The sequence below is a fragment of the Paroedura picta genome, chromosome 18 (assembly GCF_049243985.1).
Source record: "Paroedura picta isolate Pp20150507F chromosome 18, Ppicta_v3.0, whole genome shotgun sequence".
NCBI lineage: Eukaryota > Metazoa > Chordata > Lepidosauria > Squamata > Gekkonidae > Paroedura > Paroedura picta.
In genome coordinates this window covers 3,400,941-3,418,888 of record NC_135386.1, presented here as the reverse complement: position 1 = coordinate 3,418,888, position 17,948 = coordinate 3,400,941, and the positions used below count along the sequence as shown (strand labels likewise).

At 50.9% G+C, this 17,948-nt stretch overlaps 3 protein-coding genes across 3 annotated transcripts in view; 2 read left to right on the top strand and 1 right to left on the bottom strand.

The window, feature by feature from the left end:
* The first annotated feature begins 827 nt into the window (after positions 1-827).
* On the top strand, positions 828-6,338 carry FBXO22 (F-box protein 22). The gene is made up of 7 exons (XM_077317269.1): positions 828-1,081; positions 1,885-2,017; positions 2,601-2,691; positions 3,364-3,459; positions 3,928-4,092; positions 4,240-4,405; positions 4,850-6,338. The coding sequence occupies exons 1-7, from the start codon at positions 948-950 to the stop codon at positions 5,253-5,255; spliced, it is 1,191 nt and encodes a 396-aa protein (XP_077173384.1). The 5' UTR covers positions 828-947; the 3' UTR covers positions 5,256-6,338.
* A 1,202-nt stretch (positions 6,339-7,540) lies between these two features.
* Positions 7,541-17,582, bottom strand: NRG4 (neuregulin 4). The gene is made up of 7 exons (XM_077317270.1): positions 17,520-17,582; positions 16,543-16,608; positions 15,112-15,205; positions 10,593-10,742; positions 10,065-10,144; positions 9,860-9,951; positions 7,541-8,112 (listed from the first exon to the last, which is right to left on the bottom strand). Exons 2-6 carry the CDS (start codon positions 16,550-16,552, stop codon positions 9,938-9,940), a joined length of 348 nt encoding a protein of 115 aa, XP_077173385.1. The 5' UTR covers positions 16,553-16,608; positions 17,520-17,582; the 3' UTR covers positions 7,541-8,112; positions 9,860-9,937.
* TMEM266 (transmembrane protein 266) overlaps positions 16,577-17,948 on the top strand; it is a 57,287-nt gene continuing 55,915 nt past the window's right edge. The window contains exon 1 of the mRNA XM_077317266.1: positions 16,577-16,725. The gene's annotated coding sequence lies outside the window, so the exon portion shown is untranslated. The remainder of the gene's footprint in view (positions 16,726-17,948) is intronic.

The window sequence follows — 17,948 nt, the reverse complement described above, 5'->3', positions numbered from 1 at the left end:
CCACTGATGATAGATATTGAATAGAAAACGGAAAACCATCTAGACATCGTTTGGGCTGAGTCCGGGTGGAAATTATAATAAAGAGATAACAGAGGCTCTCATATTTCTAAAACTATTTGATTAAGCCATCGGGCAGATTCTTTTTTCCCTTGCTCTTAACCACTGTGCAAAGCGTGAAGGAAGATCAGCAGAGCTGTCATTCCCCCAGCGGTTGTTCCTCAACGGATATGGGGAAGGGGGCCAGTAAAGGAGCACAGAAGATGACCTGGGCCAGGGATGGGGTAATTGTGGTGCAGGGAGAACATTCCTTGCCAATCATCCCCAAACTCAGCCTGGCTCCCTTTCTTTCATCCTCCCCCCACCCCCCAGCTAAGGTGGCCATCTCTGGTTTAGGAAAGCCCTGGAGACTTTGGAGGTGGAGCCAGGAGTGGGTGGGGTTTGGGGCAGGGGGGGTCCTCAGCGGCATATAATGCCAGAGTCCCCCTTCCAAAGCAGCCATTCCTTCCAGGGGACCCTGCAGGCAGGGGAGGAGCTGGAATGCCAAATCTCCAGCCACCCCCTGGGGGTTGGCAACCCCCCTTTCGGCTTGATTCGGGTCTGGCATTTGAAACTGACCCTTCGAGTCACCCCCACAACCGCCAGCAAAAGCCTATACGTCAATTTCAGCCGGAAGTGGTCCTTTGGGTCGCTCTGGCCGGCCATGTCGCTGGGCCCCTAGAGACCGGCCCACTTCCGGTCCAAAGCCACCTGTTTTTTTTTCTTTCTCCCCCCCCCCCCGGCTTGAGAGGCGTTAAAAGGCAACGCCCGGGCCAATGAGGACTGGGCCGGAAGTCCCGCCTCTAGCCTTCCGCCCCAGGTGACGCACTCGGAGCGCGCCCGGGCTTCCGGATTCGACCTTTGGCCTCGGCGGGTTGCTAGGCGACGGGCGAGGCCTGGCGGGACCCGAGATGGCGGCGGCGGCGGCGGCGGCGGCGGCCCCGGAGCCCGACCCGAAGGCCTTCTACGTGCTGAGCAACCTGGCCGAGGTGGTGGAGCGCGTCCTGGCCTGCCTGCCCACCAAAGCCCTCCTGCGGGCGGCCTGGTGAGGGAAGGGGCGGGCGCCGGCGGGGGGGCTTCGGGGCCTCGGACCCCGGGGGGGGTGCCACCCTCCAGGTGGGGCCTGGGGACCCCCGGGATTGCAGCTCCTCTGCAGACCGCGGAGGGGGAATGCTCTAGTCTAGGGCAGGGGTAGTCAACATGTGGTCCTCCAGACGTCCACGGACTACAATTCCCATGAGCCCCTGCCAGCGTTTTCTGGCAAGGGCTCATGGGAATTGTAGTCCATGGACATCTGGAGGACCACAGGTTGACTACCCCTGGTCTAGGGCATTGCACCCCCACTGCGGCCCCTGCCCGCCCCAGGCTCCACCCCCAAATCTCCCGGAGGTTCTCCAGCCTGGAGCTGGCAACCCTAGCTCCCATGGGTGGCGGGGGTGGGTGCAACCCTAGCCCCCCCCCCCAAGCTCTGTAAAGGAGTTCCGCCAAAAGTCCCTTGGAGACGCTGACGGTGGGAGTTGTGAAAAGCCTTTTCAAGCCCAAAGGCTGGGAGAGGTTCAAAACTAGGAAGAGGAACAGGAAGCCCAGTTGCTGGTCGTGTCTGGTAGCAAAAAGGACAAGTGGAGGACGGAGATTGTCGCTTAGCGTCTCCTCTTGCTGCTTTCTTGCTGGGCAGCTTGAGTTTGGCTCCTGTTTCTCATCCAAAACACACACACACAGCTGTATAGGGTCCACTGGCCTACCCGATTGCATGGATCACAGTCAGATAGCACTAGTGATGCATCTAAACACAAAAAGTGCTTTCCGGGCCTCCCTGTTGACGGTGGTGCTGCTTCCTTTGCCTTTCAGCGTGTGCCGGTTATGGAGAGAATGTTCCCGTCGGTTGCTGAGGACCCGGCAGAGTTTCGCCTGGGTCTCTACACATGAACCAGGCTTATCCAGCAATCACGCTCTGGTCCATGAATTGGAAGAGGAGCTTGAAGTAAGTGTATGAGCCATATCGGAGCCTATTTGGAAGTATCCGGTCGCTTTAGGCATTGCCCAAGGTGGCCTTTTTGTTTGATTCTTAAATAACTGGGTAACTTTTAATGAAGTTCTTAGCCTGAGGAAGCGTGCTTGCACTCAAAAAGCTCATGCCTTGCACTCAAAAAGCTCATGCCTTGAATAAATCTTTGTTGGTCTTAAAGGTGCCACTGGACTCTTTGTTTTGTTGTGCTGCTTCAGATTAATACGGCTACGCACTTGAATTTAACTTTTAACAGTTTCACTTGGGCTTTTTAATATAAGCTTGCCAGTAAACTAAAAGAGCTCTTTTGATTCTTGAAGACAGGTATAGTGTGTGTGTGGAAGAGGAATTTCCACTAGTGTTAGAGAACCTAGTTAACCAGCGAATGGTACAGCCTAAGAAAATGCAGGGATGTTTTGAGGTATAGCAATGCATGATGCATGTACCCAATGCACATACCTAATGTTTGTTTTTTCTCTGAAAGAGAGGCTTGTGAATGTGCACCCACCCACCCACCTGGTCTGTTGTGCTTGGCTCCCCCCCTCTTTTATTCTTGCAGAAAGTCCAGGTGCTGCCCCAAACGGTGTTCTATATAGCGGATACAGAGACGTTCAGTGGCTACGTCGAATACTGCCGTGGGCGAAAGAAAGGTGAGCACCCCCATAAGAATTTGGCAAGGCATTCATGTGGTTATCGGACCCCAAGACACAAGCAGAGCCATCGTGAGACCAGTGAGACAATTATAAAATGTATAAAAATCACAGATTAAAACCTTCCATTAAGACTGCCAGTAATAATAACTAAATCAAGATGCATTCCTAAAATAAAGCCTCTCAAAGATCCACAAGGAGAAGGCCAGGCATAACTACCTGGGGAGGTTGTTCCATAATTATGGGGCTGCCACCAAAAAGGCTCTCCCTTGTGCATGAAGCAAACAACCCCCTTTAATTGTTGGGACAGTTAGAATGGCCTCTCCCCATGACCTCAATTTCCTGGCAGGAACATCTGGGAAAAGACAGTCCTCCGGGTACCTTGTTTCCAAGTCAGGAGGGCTTGAAAGGACAAAGCCAGCAAACTGAATTGGGCTTGGGGTGGTTCGGTCATTTCTGTAGCATTGGGGACATGGTCCTGATAGCTGGCCCTGGCTAGCAGTCATTCTGCAGCAGCTGCAGCTTCTGAATGCTCTTGAATGGGAGCCCCAAGGAGAGTGCATCTCAGTAGTCCAGTCGGGATGTAACGAAGGCACGGATCGCTGTGACCGGTTCTCACTGGCCCAGGAACGGATGCAGTTGAGGTACAGATCATTGTGTATTCCATTGCAGCTCGAAAAAGAAACAGCAAAGAAACAGCCAGCGCTTTGGAAAAGTTACTGCCCACCCGATGCCAAGTCCTTGGATTGGCGACTCCCGGGATTGTAGGTGAGAAAATGCCCTGGCGCCCACTGCGTTCTGGGGCTGCTCCTTCCCCTCTTTTACAGAAAGACCAAAACGTGACATAAATATGAAAGTTTTGCTGGTGAAGGAATGAGTCTCATTCAAACAAAGCTCCTGTATAATCAGATGGGGTCACCCAAGGCCAGTGTTCCAGAGCACCTGGTATGAACCAGTTTTAAACATTCCTGCTGCTCAATTATTGAAAAGATATCCTCATAGGGTGGTACTTCTGTGTCACTTCATTCAGCTAGCCAAAAGGGAGATGTTAAAAAAAAACATTTACTATAAAGGAATTTCATTTTGAAGTAATTAGATAAACATGACAGAGCAGTGACGGGGTGTTTCGTGTGTTTTGGTTTTTTTTTTTTTGGCATGCCAGGATTGAGGGGCATGCTAGAAGCGCCAAAGATCTTAAAAATAAAGTTTGCCATAGAATGGATTTTCCCTTTCCAGTCACCCCGACAGGAAGTCGTGGCGGACGGCCTCTGGAAATTGAAGATGGCGAAGCAGGCTTTGCGTTACTGTTCCCCAAGATGGATGGCGTGAAGATTCAGACCTTCCACTTTTTTAAAGACCCAAAGTCCAAGGTTATCGATGAGAATCAATTTGCTGAAGCAGGCAAGTAAAGCTAAAATGTTACCAGACTTGATGGGGTTAGGAGGACCTCTCGCTCAGCGTGACCTTCCTGCTTAAAAGGCAACATGACATGAGAATTCCTCCCTTCTCCTCCCCCCTCCTCCCCCTCCTCCTGCCCTTCCCAACCAGGTCTGAAGAACAACCCGGATCTCAGAGTGGTTCTCCTGTTTGGGTACAACACCTGGAGCGCGGGGGCCACGCGGTTTCTGCACCAGATCGTCAACCGCTTGAACGAGAAAAGTATCATCCTGGCCGGCGGGCACGTGGACAGCTTTACGTCTCTGATGTCTGAGAAGTGGGTATCCTTGAGCAGGGTGGGCTGGGCGCCTCGCTGGATGTGCCAAGCTGGCCCGCAAGAGGGATGCTGAAGTCAACCCGGACGAAATCCCTTTGGGTGACTTCGGTGTCAATGGCGGAGGGTGAGCTTGGTGCTTTGGGGTTGTGCTGAGAGCTCTTATCTGCTCTCTCCGTCGGACGGCACGGCCAGTTAAGGTGGTCTGGCCCCAAGGACGCGCAGTGCCGAGCAGATTGGGGACCTTTCTGTTGGCTTGGCAACTGCTCTGTCAGCTGCTTGGCCACGCAGCTTGAGTTCAGTGCTTAGGGTCCTATAATCGTCCCCCACTCGTCTTCATGGGTTAATGGCGACCCATATTCCTTTTCTTGCTTTGTAGAATGGATTTAGCCTTGCCAGTACTAGGGAAGAAAAAAGCTTTCCAACACGCGGCTTCTCTCTCCCCAGCCACAGTCAGCCCGCCGAATCCTGCGGCGTTGTCGGCTTGACGTTTAGCGGGCCCCAAATCCAGAGCGCCGCCATCCTCTTAGACCAGGACGTCGTCGACGAGAAGACGGCGGAAGCGGCAATGCAGCGCCTCAAGGCCGCGAGCATCCCCGAGCGCAACACGGTCGGCTTCATGTTCGCCTGCGTCGGGCGGGGATACCAGCATTACAAAACCAAGCAGAACCTGGAGGCGGACGCCTTCCGCAAGTTCTTCCCCAGCGTCCCGCTCTTCGGCTTCTTCGGACACGGGGAGATCGGGTGCGACCGAATCGTGACTGGGAATTTTATCCTCCGGGAGTGCAACAACATCAAGGATGACCTGCTGCACGGTTACACCACCGTGATGGTCCTCGTCCACCTGGGCTGAGCCAAAGCGAACCGCCCTTAGGCCTCTCTTGGTCAGCGGGCCGGTGCAGTCACAGAGCGGCCTCGCCTTCCAGAAACAAAACCCAGGACGGGCTACCCGGTGGCCTCTTGAGAGACAAAGGTGGCCGCTGTCCGGTTGGCTTGATGATTTCTAGCTGGTGTAAAAGTTTAGGTGAACGAGGGTCTTTTTTCTTCCTTTTCTCGTTTTGGTCCCTGTCTGCTTTTCAAATGGCAAAGGTGTCGGTTTGGTGGCAAAATTTGGATTTCATTTCCCCCGTGGGACCGAAGAGTTATGTTCAGACTTCCCAGGGACTACATCCGGGTGGGACTGAAGCATCATGCATTACCACATGGGATCTGTGGACTGTCTGTCCCACTCTGTGTGAGTTTGGCGTTGGATGCCTCGTGTGCTTGGCTGTAGCCTTTGGAAGATTCCTTTGGGGTCGGCCGTGGGTGACCCAGGCCTTCGTATGAAATCCCTGGTTCGCAAGGTCAGACGGTGAATATCCATAGGTGGGTGGCCAAATGAAAAGACAGCTTATTGCTTTCTTCTTCTTCTTTGAGCTAGATGTCCTGTAAGCTCTGGCACGTAGGCAAGAATAAAGGCAGTCCGTAGGGTTTTTCAGAAGACGTCGTGGATTGGAAGCCGTCCTTGGCTAAATTGGGCTTTATCATGAATTACAGTGGCTGCCTGACCTCCCTGGACCTCCTCGGAGCACAATTCTTAGGGTTCTGTTCCAATTCCCACCATCGGAAGCCCCTTTCTTTGGAAGCAAGCCTTGCTGGCTTCCGTTGGGTCGCCGTGCGTGTCCCTTTTCCGCTTGATCCGCTCACCTCTTCAGCCGCTGCAGCTGTCTAGGGCCGCCGTGAGAAAACAGGAAAAGGTCTCGTGTGAGCTGCAGCACCAAAAAAAAAAAAAAAAAAAAGGGGGGGGGGAGAGGAAAAAGCACAGCTTGCATCTGCAGAAGGGGGCGTAGTCGCTGGATGGGACACACGGCCCCCAAGAGATTCTTGGTCTTGCTAACGCAGTATCGCTGTATGACCAAAACGTTTTGCCGTTCAGTAAAAAAACTGTGCAACTGCATTGTCGTTTTTTCGCTTCTCCTTTCCTCGTGACGTTTGACGGTATCTGCTGCTTGTGCGGCTTCGGTGTTTGTATTCTGGAGTCGTCGCAGTGGGGAGACTCCCAGCCAGCAATGCGCTGGGGGAAATCTGATGTGGAATTCAGTAGGATTGCTGTGGGACGGGTCTGGTGATACACTGACATGCGTAAACTAAGGGGAACCTGGCCCCTGGTGGCCGCCTGGCCTGGAGGTAGAATTCTGAGTTTAGACATTCTTTCTGCCCGTTCTCTTCTGCATTGCCACGTCAAGCTTGAGTGCAGTGTGTTACAGGAAGGGTGCATACCCTTGAAACTAAGGAAGAAATAATTTTTTTGGGGGGGGAGGAGGGCATGTAAAGCTTTGGGGGACATTGCTGGCGTTTGCCCCATTTTCAAAGCTTGGCGAGTTTTCTTTGGCCCCCAGCGGCCGTCAAAGAGAAACTTGGCTTTCTAAAGCGTCATTTTTGTTTTAAACCAGAAAACAGGCTGAGCCTGGAAAAGACAAGGATTGTGTCTCCTAATGGCGCCGTGTGCGGTAGGCAAAACACGCTACCCCATCCAACGATGCACACGCTGCCAACAGCTGAGAAATTAACTATGAGGAGAATTTCAATTTTTCCCCCCCAGCAACAGATGGCTGAGATTGGATTGCCGACAAAGACGTTATTCCTGCTTCCAAAAGGAACGCTATTTGAGGAAGGATGTCGGGATCCGTATAACGAATAGGTAAAGCAGTACAACTCTTATACTGTTATACGTAGGTGTGCAATTGGCACGAGTCAAAAATACAAGGCCCAATCTTTGGGGCTCTGCAGAACGGCTGCCATCTCTTGCGTTTCGTGGCCCTTCACGTGGTGCCACTGTTTAGGGCTTTCTCTGGACTGTCTGGCAGCAGAGGATAAATGCATCTTATAAAGGGGCCCACAAGGACGTTGACCCCCGTCAGTGGGTGCTGCTGAGACCCTTGGGGGAAGGGAGGAAACACTCCCATCCGCAGAGGTTTTGTTTTGAATTTAACCCTGGATGAAGATTTATGAGATTATTATTATTATTATATTATTTAAATTTTTATTCCCCGTCCCTCCCAGAACCGGCTCGTTTCCCCCAGTCTGAAATTTGCTACCGACGGATATAATGTGAAACGCAACATTTGTGACCTTTTTTTGAGAGATGCTAAACAGATCTTTGATGAGAGATGGACGAGTTTTATTCATAAAAGAGAAGGGTTTGATTGACTGATGTTGGATGACCCCCGGATTTCTCCAAGTCCTCCAGTCCTTTGACAGGTATCTGATTAGTTCAAACAAAACAGCTAAGTCTATGTACATTGAGAAGGCTCTGGGTGTCTGTCCCTGTTCTACCTTGTGGAAATTCGTATGAGATCCATTCTAATTGGTTTCCTAAGCCAGACCTCCAACATCACCTTCAATCCCACACAGTCAAAGGCCTTCTTATTTGCCCTGTCTGGGGGAAATAATACGCCTCGTTTGGCCCGTGATAAAAATAAACAAGTAAAACACGGTGACGCTTTAACACGACCGGAGAGCTTTCCTGCATGACTTGGCAGCATTTCTCGCCTTTTAACAGCTAAAGCCGGCCGTAACGGGCGTCCGAGGGTCTCCGTGTACCTCTGGCGTTCCAGTTGTGGCAACGGTGCAAACACAAGCAGTGTACATCGGTGCTGGTCTATTTGGTCCTGTAAAAAATGAGCAACGTGGTCTTCTGTCGCAGACTCTGGGAGCAGTGTTATGATTCCCTGCAAATTACAGAAAAGACAACAGTTATATGAGAAGTTAAACAAGCTACTGTAATGGGGCAGGGAGGAGGTTGGTTTCTTCCACAGGGGGAGCGGGGGCTTGCTCCTTCCAAAAAAATCCATAGGAGGTTTTGCTAGTTTGAGCACTGTGCTCAGCAGAAAGGGGCTCTTTAGACTAATGAGTATAGTCAATTTTTCATATTTTAGGTTTTAAAAAAAGCCAGGTTGGATCAGGCCAGTGGCCCACCCAATCCAACACTCTGTGTCACACAGTGGCCAAAACCCAGGGGCATCATGAGGTCCACCAGCAGGGCCAGAACTCCAGAAGCCCTCCCATTGTGGCCCCCCAAGCACCGTGAATACAGGGCATCCCTGCACCAAACTTAGTATACTGTCTATACATTGTGGCTCATAGCCACTGATGAATATATGCCCCATATGTTTCTGCTATTCCCTTTAGGAGCTGTCTGTGCTTCCACCCACTTCCTGTGGCTGTGAATTCCACACGTTCATTACTCCTCGGGTGAAGGAGTTCCTTTTTAGCTGCGTTTTGTGTGCCGTGTGTGTGGACTACCTCTTAACGTTTTTGTCTACAGGCAAGCAAAATATCCCTCCCTCACCCACCCACCCCAAACAGTGACATGTCCTTTAACACCCTGATATTCTTCCCTTGTTTTCCTTTCCTCTATTACATCCAGGAGCCGACACTGTGCTCCCTGCTTCTTTTCCCTGTTGATTCCAGTCACTTTCCTTCAGCACTTTGTTATAAGCCGGATGTCAAGTGGCCAAGAGTTTGATATTTCTGTTATTGCTGAAATCAGAGGGTTTTTTTTTTTTTCAGAGCTGTAGTACTCTCAAGTTCTCTTAAGGACTAGACTTTTCCATTTCCCATTTTCAAGACATCTTAGTGCTTTTGTTGTTTTTGGTGTCAGCCGCATTGTTCTCCTTTTTTTTTTTTTTTTTTGTAAATTCCAAAAGCACAGTCTGAGGAACCAGGAAACCCTTTGCAAAATGGGATCCAGATCTTCCCCCATCCCCATTCTTGACTCTGGCGGTAATGCTAGTAAGTTATATGCTCTGCAGAATTTGGGGGAGGAGGGGACAGGATTGTCCCAGCAGGAAGAACGGAATTGAGATAAAGGCTTTTTGTCCAATATCAGAGATGAACACCTAAGAATGGAATGTGTCTGCCTGGGCACGCTCTTTTTGTAATTCAGAGAGGTCTCATTTTCAGATACGGTCACCTGGAAATTATTTCAGCGTTTTGTTACTAGCTGATTACACTTTCCCCACGTCCAGGGGAAATGTGAATTCAGATGAGGCGGGTTTGAACAACACGGCTTGTTATATGGGATAATTTTTTTAAAAGGGTTAAAGCTTAGACAGGACCAGAGGAAATACGCTAGTAAGAGATTTATGTTTGCATTGAACACTTTATCCATCCTAGCTCTAGGATTCACCTTCCCTTCTCCCCACAACAAACGCGAGAGAGCTCTGAGGAAACTGTGACTGGCCCAAGGTCACCCGGCTAGCTGCACCTGGAGGAGGAGCGGAGAATCGCACCTGCTTCTCCAGATTAGAGGCTGCCACTCTTAGCCACGACACTACGCCGACTCTACCTGGAGATCTGCTCCCACCTGGATGGACTGACAGGCTGATCTGTATGGGGCAGTTTTGTGTGTGTATGTGGGACATTCCTTTGCTGCATGGAATGCATCTTTGTCTTCCATTTCTTCTTTGTTCTTACCATATTCTCCAGTGTGCTTTGAGCTTTTCTAGCCCTGCTTCGATTGCTGCACTTCCATTGTTTCTTGCTTCGATTCCTTCATTCGGTTATCTCTGTTGGGAGTGAACGAAACGTTACCCTTTCAGAAACACCCCCTCCACACACACACACACACACACACAACCGCAGTCCTCCTCCTTTGCCGTCCCGTTTGCAGTGCACTTACTGTTGCAACCGTGGATGCCATTTGCCTCTATCAGGTCGTCCCCGCGCTCTATGGGATTGGCTCTTGGAATATGGCCCTTCCTGGCAAGAAGGGAAGAAAAAGGTTTGTGGTTTGTTTGCGGCTACCACTTAAACGTTCTCATCTCGCGTTTTCGGTCCTGCCCCTTCTTGAAGGACCTCGGGGCAGCACGTGCAGTTCTCCCCGCTTTATCCTCACAACAACCTTCTGAGGTAGGCTAAACTAAGGATGTCTGATGCGGCCTCTGATTGGCCACCGCAGATTTGATTGACTGCGCAGGTTTTTTAAAATGTTGCTTTAGCAGCGGCTGCCTCGTGTGACCGAAGATGAGCTGCAGCTGCCATTTTGTAGCTGGCTCCGCCTCCCCGGGCAGCCATTTTGTGTCAGGATTCCAAAAGTGCCCGCAGGCCCAAACAGGCTGGGGGACCCCCTGCTAGAGAAATTCCACAGCGGAGCACTCAAGGCAGCAATCAGAGGATGACTGAGCAGCAATTGGCTGGGGTGTTTTACCTGCACAGAAGGAAGATCGCTCCAGCTACCAAGACGCTCAGGACCACCACCGACGCCAAAAAAGCTGCAAACAGTTCCCCTCTCGTGTGGTTCTTGATGCTGGGGAGCAAGTTTTCTTCACAGCGGGCTCCTGTGTAATTCTCAGTGCACCTGTGGGGGAGAGAAGCTTCCTTGTGATGGGCGGCAGACTTTATCTTGGGCCACAGGAAAAGGTTTGGACCAGTTTTGTTTCCTTATCCCCAGCTTCTTGCGGACATGTGGAGCGCACACATCCAAAATGACATGTGCTCCTTCGAGGGAACATAAATGAGCAACAGATGGTATTGTGGGGGGACAGATCCTGCTTCAGTCTCTGCCCAGCTGGAATTAAACTGATGCAGCTAGGAAACTAGGGGTCACCACTGGCTGTTTCCCCACCACCTATGAATAAAGGTAAGGAATTCTAAACGGCGTGTTTTCTAAACGACATATTTCGGCAGAAGAGAGAACAAGGCTTGTTATTGAGGAGCACAAGGTATGCAAACTCCGTTTGCAAACGATAACTTGAATGTCGGGAGACTTTGCAATTTCGGCCTCTCTCGTTACCTGTGTATACCTGTAAGTCCAACCTAGGGCAGTTTAGGACCTTGTCAAGAAGACTGGTTTTTAAAAAGGCAGGCAATTTGCTGTATCAATAAAGAGGTTTTCTTTCACACTTCTGAATGGGAAGGACAGGTTGAAATGGGAGTAAAGCCCTTCTAAAATGTGTATTGCTCAGAGGGGCGGGACAGTTGTTGAGAGATTTAAAACACATTCTTTAAAGACTTGGATCCAAGAGCAGATTTCTGTGGCTAGAAAATCTATTTTTCTGCAGTGGGCCTCAGTTTCCCCTTTCTTCCAGTGGCAACACAGAATCCATGAGCTGGTACCCTTTTTAATAAGCACTGCACGTATATGCTATCCCCCCCCCCCCGGCTTGCTTTCTGATTAGCCGGATTAATCAGAATATACAGTCTTATTTTTAGAACTCTGTTCTAATCAGAAGAATCAGGGGTTTTTCTCGCTTAACGTGCCTTGTGTATAAATACCAAGTCCTTAGCGGGCAAAACTATCGTCTTTCTTGTAACCTCTGCTCGGGCCAAGTAGCTGATCCAAGGTGCCGGTACTCAGAAAGAGCTTGAAAGCTGTCTTTTGCAGCGAGCCCGTTAAGCTACGTGAAAGAAATAAGGGCAACTATTAAAGAACAGGCAGCTCTTTCTTAATGTGTGTGTGGAGAAGGCGGGAGGGAACTAGGCCCAATCCCAACCTCAGTATTAGCCACCAAAAGGACCGTGGGATGCAGACTTTGAGCAGAAAAGGATGAGGATAAATATTTTGGGGCCGATCCAGGCAACGTAGCCCGACTTCATCGAATCTCAGAAGCTTGAGCAGGGCTTGCTTAGTAGTTGGATGGGAGACCATCTTCTCCTTTCGCCCCAGAGACAACAAATTACTTCCTGTGATGCGCGGCACGATCTCCAAGTGCCATTTGCACCAATGGAAACGGCCAACCCCTGCACTGACCGGTAAGATAGTTTGGAGGCAGGGAGGGCGGCCTGATTTTTGAGGGCCTCCCCCCTTTGCTCTTTAAATCCCCCCAACAGCCCTTCAGAATTCGGCCTATGCAATAGAATTTATCCACAGTGGAGGATTTTCCCCGCATGCGCACGCCCATTATACACAGGACGTTAGTCGTGTTCCTCCGAAACTGGGAAGAAAGAGAGGAAAAAGATTCACACAAATGTGTATTTAAAGTCGCAATGAATTCCTGCCACGGTAGGAGAACGAAGGGGTGTGTGTGTTGAGGTATTGTCCTTCAGCAATCCCCTAGCTCTGAGAAACACAAGAAGGGGTGACTTGAAACGGAAGGCAAAAACTCCTTCCGCAGCTCAGTTGCTGAAGGGAATCTACGCAAGGGGAAAGGAAGTCTGGCGCTAGCTGTTCAATCCCTGGCGTCTCCAGTTCAGCAGACGGGGCGGTGGGTGATGGGAAAGGCTCTGCCTGAGATTCGGGAGATTCGGCAGTGATGACCTTGATGGTCTGATCCCATGTAAAGCAGCCTCATGTTTCTGTGTTTTCATTAGGCTAGCCCCTCCATGGGGATTAGAGTTCCCCTTCTGTGCAACCAGGGGGTACATTTTGAGAATGTCTTATACATGAATCTGTTTTTGGTGGTTGCACAAGAAGGCCAGATGTGAGGTTGTGCCAACCCTGGATTGCCTTTCCCTTCACTCCGTCAGTCCCTGAGAGTATTAGCCCACATTGATAGCTATCTCTCCAGTGTACAGTCGCCAGGTTCCCCCCTGGCCATTGGTGGGGGGTGCGTTGCCAGCTCTAGGTTGGGAAACTGCTGGAGAGGTGGGGAAGGAACCTGGGGAGGGCAAAGGGGGCTGGTCTCTGCAGTCTGGAGCTGAGCTCTAATTCTGAGCGATCCCCAGGTCCCGCCTGGAGGCTGGCATCCTTAAGCCAGGGCCCAAAGGCCATGGGAACGCGCCAGCAGCCTGCCAAGCCGAAGAAGCAGAAACGGAGAATGAAAATCCGTGCCTCTCGACATCCGTGGGATTTCCATGGGTGACAGCTTAGCTTCCCCGTTGATTTCAACAGGGCTTAAAGGTGGCAGGAGCGATTTAGCTGGCGCAAGTTCGGTCAACGGGGCCTGCTGATCCGGAATGCGACCACTTTGCCATCGGGGTGGCGTTTGCTCCCTGAACGGTCAGCAGCCGAAAGGGAGGTTAGAAACCATGATGCCGCGTGGAGGGAAATCTAATTGATCACCACTTCCTAGGTCTCTCTCCTCCCCCCCCCCCCCCCCCAAAAAATCTCTCTTGCCAAGAAGCAGCCGCGGCGAAAGAGCCCAAAGCAAACAAGAACCATCATTTCCTTCCTGGACTTTTCTTGAAAGGGCATGTTTGTGTATTCAAAACAACGCTGCGCACACAAGCCCACAGCTCGGAGAGTGACGGGGAGGCTGCGTTGCGTCAGGTGGCTCTGGAAGTGACCCGATTTAGCACTTGGCTTATCTCCTCGGGCCAGTTTTTTCATCCCGATTCCCCTCCAACTTCTATCTGTCGGCCACTGACGGGTTTCCCCGTGCTTTACACTCTTTAATACTTGTTCTAGGAAGGGGGGGGGGCGGTGAATGACAAAAGAATGGCTGCTGTTTAGTTGCTGAAAGGGGTTCCAGATCTCTTCCTTGGGGAGAGCAATTCTTGCGCCCTTCTCCTCCCCTCCGTTCTGTCCTCACAACGACCCTGGGAGGTGGGTTAGGGTGCGAGACTGTGGCTGGCCCAAGGCCACCCAGTGGGCTTCCATGGCAAGGGTGGGGATCCGAACCTGGATCCCCCAGATGCCAGGTAACGGCCAACCCGGAGGAGGACGGGGGGTGGGGATGGAGGGAAAGATACCCAGGCTGAAGTTAGATTCCCCCCCTGCTGATGTCAGCCTCGGGCAGGCACAAGATAATTCAGCCCTGATGTCACTACACGGCAGCGGTTCAGTCTAATTCTCTCCACCGTCACTGATTACCGGGAGAGTCAAGTGTAAACAGAGCGGCTCTCGTTTATAATTAGCCCCGTTGCCCGACTGATAAGGAGCACGCTTGGGATGAGCGCAGGGGGAATCAACTATTCCGATTTACGGAGACAGTCCTTATCCATGAGTTACTCCTGCCGGGTGAGACCAAAATGCGATTACATTCTCCCCCCTTGCCGTGCCAGGAAGCTGATCCTGGCACGGCCATGTTGGAGCGCAAGCGATGTATTTATTTTGCTTTTATTTGTAGCCCGCTTTCCCCCCTAGTTGGGACTCCCAAGCGGCTTCTGGAACATCGTCCTCCCCGCCTCTGTTTTCCTGCAAACCCCGTGAGGTCGGCCAGGCTGCAAATTTGTGACGGGGCGCAAGGGTCGGCCAACCGACGGCTAAGGTAGGATTGGGACCTGGATTGTGAGAGTTGAGACACACCTGGAGATTTTTGGGGTGGAGTCTGGGGAAGGCGTTGTTTGAGGAGGGGAGGGACCTGGGCATCCTCCCAACCAGCCACTTTCTCCTGGAGAGCGGATTTCTGTTGTCGGGAGATCAGTTGTAATAGTGGGTTATCTCCAGGTCCCGCCTGGAGGCTGGCAAGCCTGCGGATTATCCAGAGCACTACAACTACCAAGTAACATCTATCGTGTGTAAGTAGTGTTGACTTAGGCCTGCCAATTTCCAGGAGGGGCCTGGAGATATCCCAGTATTACAACTAAACTCCTGATGAGCTCAGTTCCCCTGGGGGAAAGGGCTGCTTCAGAGGGGGGACCCTACTGCATCCGATCTCTGTTGAGCTTCTTTCTGTCCCCAAAGTCCATCCTTCCCAGACTGGGCTCTCCAATCTTCAGGTATTTCTCAACCCTATCTACACATGGGGGCAAAAAATAATGTGTTTCCTTAAAAGCTCTAGTCCTGTCTGTGACCTTCGCAAAGCAAATGCCTGCAGTGCAAAAGGGAGTCCGCTCTGAACGGTTACCTGCAGAAAGGACTGGACACAGTCGGGATCCTGTAACAAACCCCACCGTTCATGCAGAAGGACCCGTAACTACTGCCGCAGAGTTCTTCATGATCTGAAACGAAAGAGGAGCGTCGGGAGAGATCACAGCAGTGAGTTTGCAACACACACACACATGCCACTATTAGACAAACAAGCAGAGTGGATTTATTTTTAATCATACAATAATAGAGTTGGAAGGGACCTCCTGGGTCATCTAGTCCAACCCCCTGCACTATGCAGGACACTCACAACCCTCTCGCTCGTCCACTGTCACCTGCCACCCCCTTGAGCCTTCACAGAACCAGCCTCTCTGTCAGATGGCCATCCATTCGAACATGCCTGCCAGGGTCCAGACCCAGAAGGATTGGTTGCTGTGGGGCCTGTTTTTTTCTCTGCCTATAGTCAGCCCCACCTAACATAAAGAGCTCTGCGTCTTCCACGGGATGTTTCCCCCGCGTGGAGCGCATATAAATAGGCGTAGATATTCTTAAAACCTCGTGAAAGGGGATGGGTCGGGTAAATCGGTGGCGCCCTCACGCACGCACGCTCTCGATGTGCGAAATTATTCAGACAAAAGGTCACAGAGAAGGGAGAGGGATTATATTTTTCTTGCAGTTTTGCATGCGAGGGACCAAGCCTTTCCATTAAAACAGAGTCGGCTCCCGGTATCACACGCTCGGAAGCTATGTGCTAGTTTAACACATCAGGTGTCAGAGTCGCTGTTATTTCTAGCCGCACCTGAAAATGGGGCGGCAGCATATCTTGAAATGGAAAGACGGTGGTGGCATGGTGGAGGGGGTATAGCTCACTTTTCGGAGGGTTTATGTTCTGGCCTCCCCCCCCCCCCCAACATCCACACCAATGCCAGAAATACTGGGGTAAAACTCCACAAAAGTATCTTAAATGCCAGTTTCTAGCATGTCAAATGAGACTCTTAGCTTTCTTTCCTCACAAAATGCGGAAGAACATCCAATGCTGCAGCCAGGTCATGGAAACACTGTACAGTCCGAGTCAGGAGCAAGTGATGCCGGGAGGGTGGAGGCCGCCTCTTCCCTCCCCGCGGCAGTTATGTCAGAATCGGAACCAGATCTGCTTGTTCCCCCAGTCGGATTTCTTTGTTGACGGAACAGGCTCATCTGACCTGAATTCCTCTCCTTATCTATTTTTATATTGGTTCTGTAAAGCCGGCTGGAAGAGCCTGCGTCTTATTGGAAGAGAGCCGGGCTGCGACTTTTACGATGCGGGGCTAGAAGGGCACTGGGTGCTGTGCAGAAGTGAGATGGCCGTCGTCACTGGAAGCAACCCAGGTCCTCCCTCTTTACATTGGTGGCCCAAACACAATGGAAACTGCCTTAGAACTCCACAAACGGTTGTGTGTAAAATGCGGGAAGAAGAGAACCCTGGAGTTACCTGTTCGCATATTATTCCGACCGCAACTTGTTGTTCTCGGCCGCAGGCGATTCTCCGAAAATTGCCCTGAAGACAAAAACACCTTAATTTAATCCAAACTTCAACTCTTGGGGTTATTTCCGGCGATGTGTCGAAACGAATAACATTGGCCTCCACCGACAGCAAATATCTGGGACCCTCGAGGTAAACTCAATTTTAAAGCTAACAGCCAACGTTCCTACGTTTTGTAAATGTCCGTTGACTTTGCAGACCCAGTTGTAGTCATAAAAATATTCATGTTTTCTTTCCTTTAGAACATGAATCTAGGCAAGCTGCCTTCTACTGAATCAGACGGTTAGTCCGCTAAAGTCAGAATTGTCTACTCAGATTGGTAGTAGGGCCTTAGGAGCTCAGGCGTAGGTCTTGCATGTCACCTGCTGTCCGGTCCCTTTAACTGGAGATGCTGGGGATTCAACCTGCATGCCAAGCAAAAGCTCAACCACTGAGCCATAGAATTGCTATATTTCTCTGGGCGAATATGTAGACATCCCAGAACTGCAAGGAAGAGCCGGTAGGGGATTTATTTAATGAAACTTAGTCTTAGCCAGTCAGTAAGACAACATCAGGGGAAGGCCTTGGCCTCTATACGACGTTGTTGAACCTTCAGAGGAACTTTTTGGCCATCCCCCTGGTCTGATCCAGCAAGTCTTATGTTCTTATTGTGCAAAATGTTTCAGCTTTTCCTATACCTGATTAAGCACAAGTTACACTAAACCTGGATTATGAATACATTGAGGAACAGTCGCGAAAGAGCACAGAGCAACTTGGGGGTCGCTTTTGGGTGCCCGACAGAGGGGGCATCTCTAGCAGCCCATATTCTGGCTCTTCCCGACCAGACTGTATACGCAAACCACCGGTCTGTGCTGCCGGAGGGAAACGCCGGACTCTCCTTTCGTACAGCGTCCTGTTTCAAAAAGCCTGAAGAGATTGGTACTTACTGTATATTTCTAAACCGCTCAGTGGGTTTGTTGCAGGGAGGCGTTCTCCTTCTTTACTGTGTCCTCTCTCTGCAACAGAAAGGCAAAATGACAACTCCCTGGACGACATGGGGACTTCACTATGCCTTCTTTCCTCACCTGCGCGCTCCATCAGCATTAAGCATACAGAAGGAAATGAAGCTGGGGGGGGGGGAATAGATGGCATCCATATTTTTCCCTTCTTCAAAAAGCAAACTGAAACCGGCTTACCTGAACGCTAACATCCCAAACCACTTGCACAACATTAACAAACACACGTGCGCACCGTGCACTTAAAGAGAGTGCCGGGTGTTCTGCAGCAAAGGTTCCGATGCGTGTACCAAATCCTTAGAGCTGAGGATTTATAGGTCTGCCCAGAGCAACCTGGGTGACGTCCAGGCACAGACAAAG

What these genes read in the sequence shown, in the direction of transcription:
- FBXO22 (XM_077317269.1), top strand. Translation starts at nt 948, where the DNA reads ATGGCGGCGGCGGCGGCGGCGGCGGCGGCCCCGGAGCCCGACCCGAAG. An exon ending in AATTGGAAGAGGAGCTTGAA is followed by an intron (nt 2,018 to 2,600) that starts GTAAGTGTATGA and finishes TTATTCTTGCAG; the next exon opens with AAAGTCCAGGTGCTGCCCCA. An exon ending in CTGCCGTGGGCGAAAGAAAG is followed by an intron (nt 2,692 to 3,363) that starts GTGAGCACCCCC and finishes ATTCCATTGCAG; the next exon opens with CTCGAAAAAGAAACAGCAAA.
- NRG4 (XM_077317270.1), bottom strand. An exon ending in GTGTCCAGTCCTTTCTGCAG is followed by an intron (nt 10,743 to 15,111) that starts GTAACCGTTCAG and finishes TCTCCCCCACAG; the next exon opens with GTGCACTGAGAATTACACAG. An exon ending in GCGATCTTCCTTCTGTGCAG is followed by an intron (nt 10,145 to 10,592) that starts GTAAAACACCCC and finishes CCTTCTTGCCAG; the next exon opens with GAAGGGCCATATTCCAAGAG.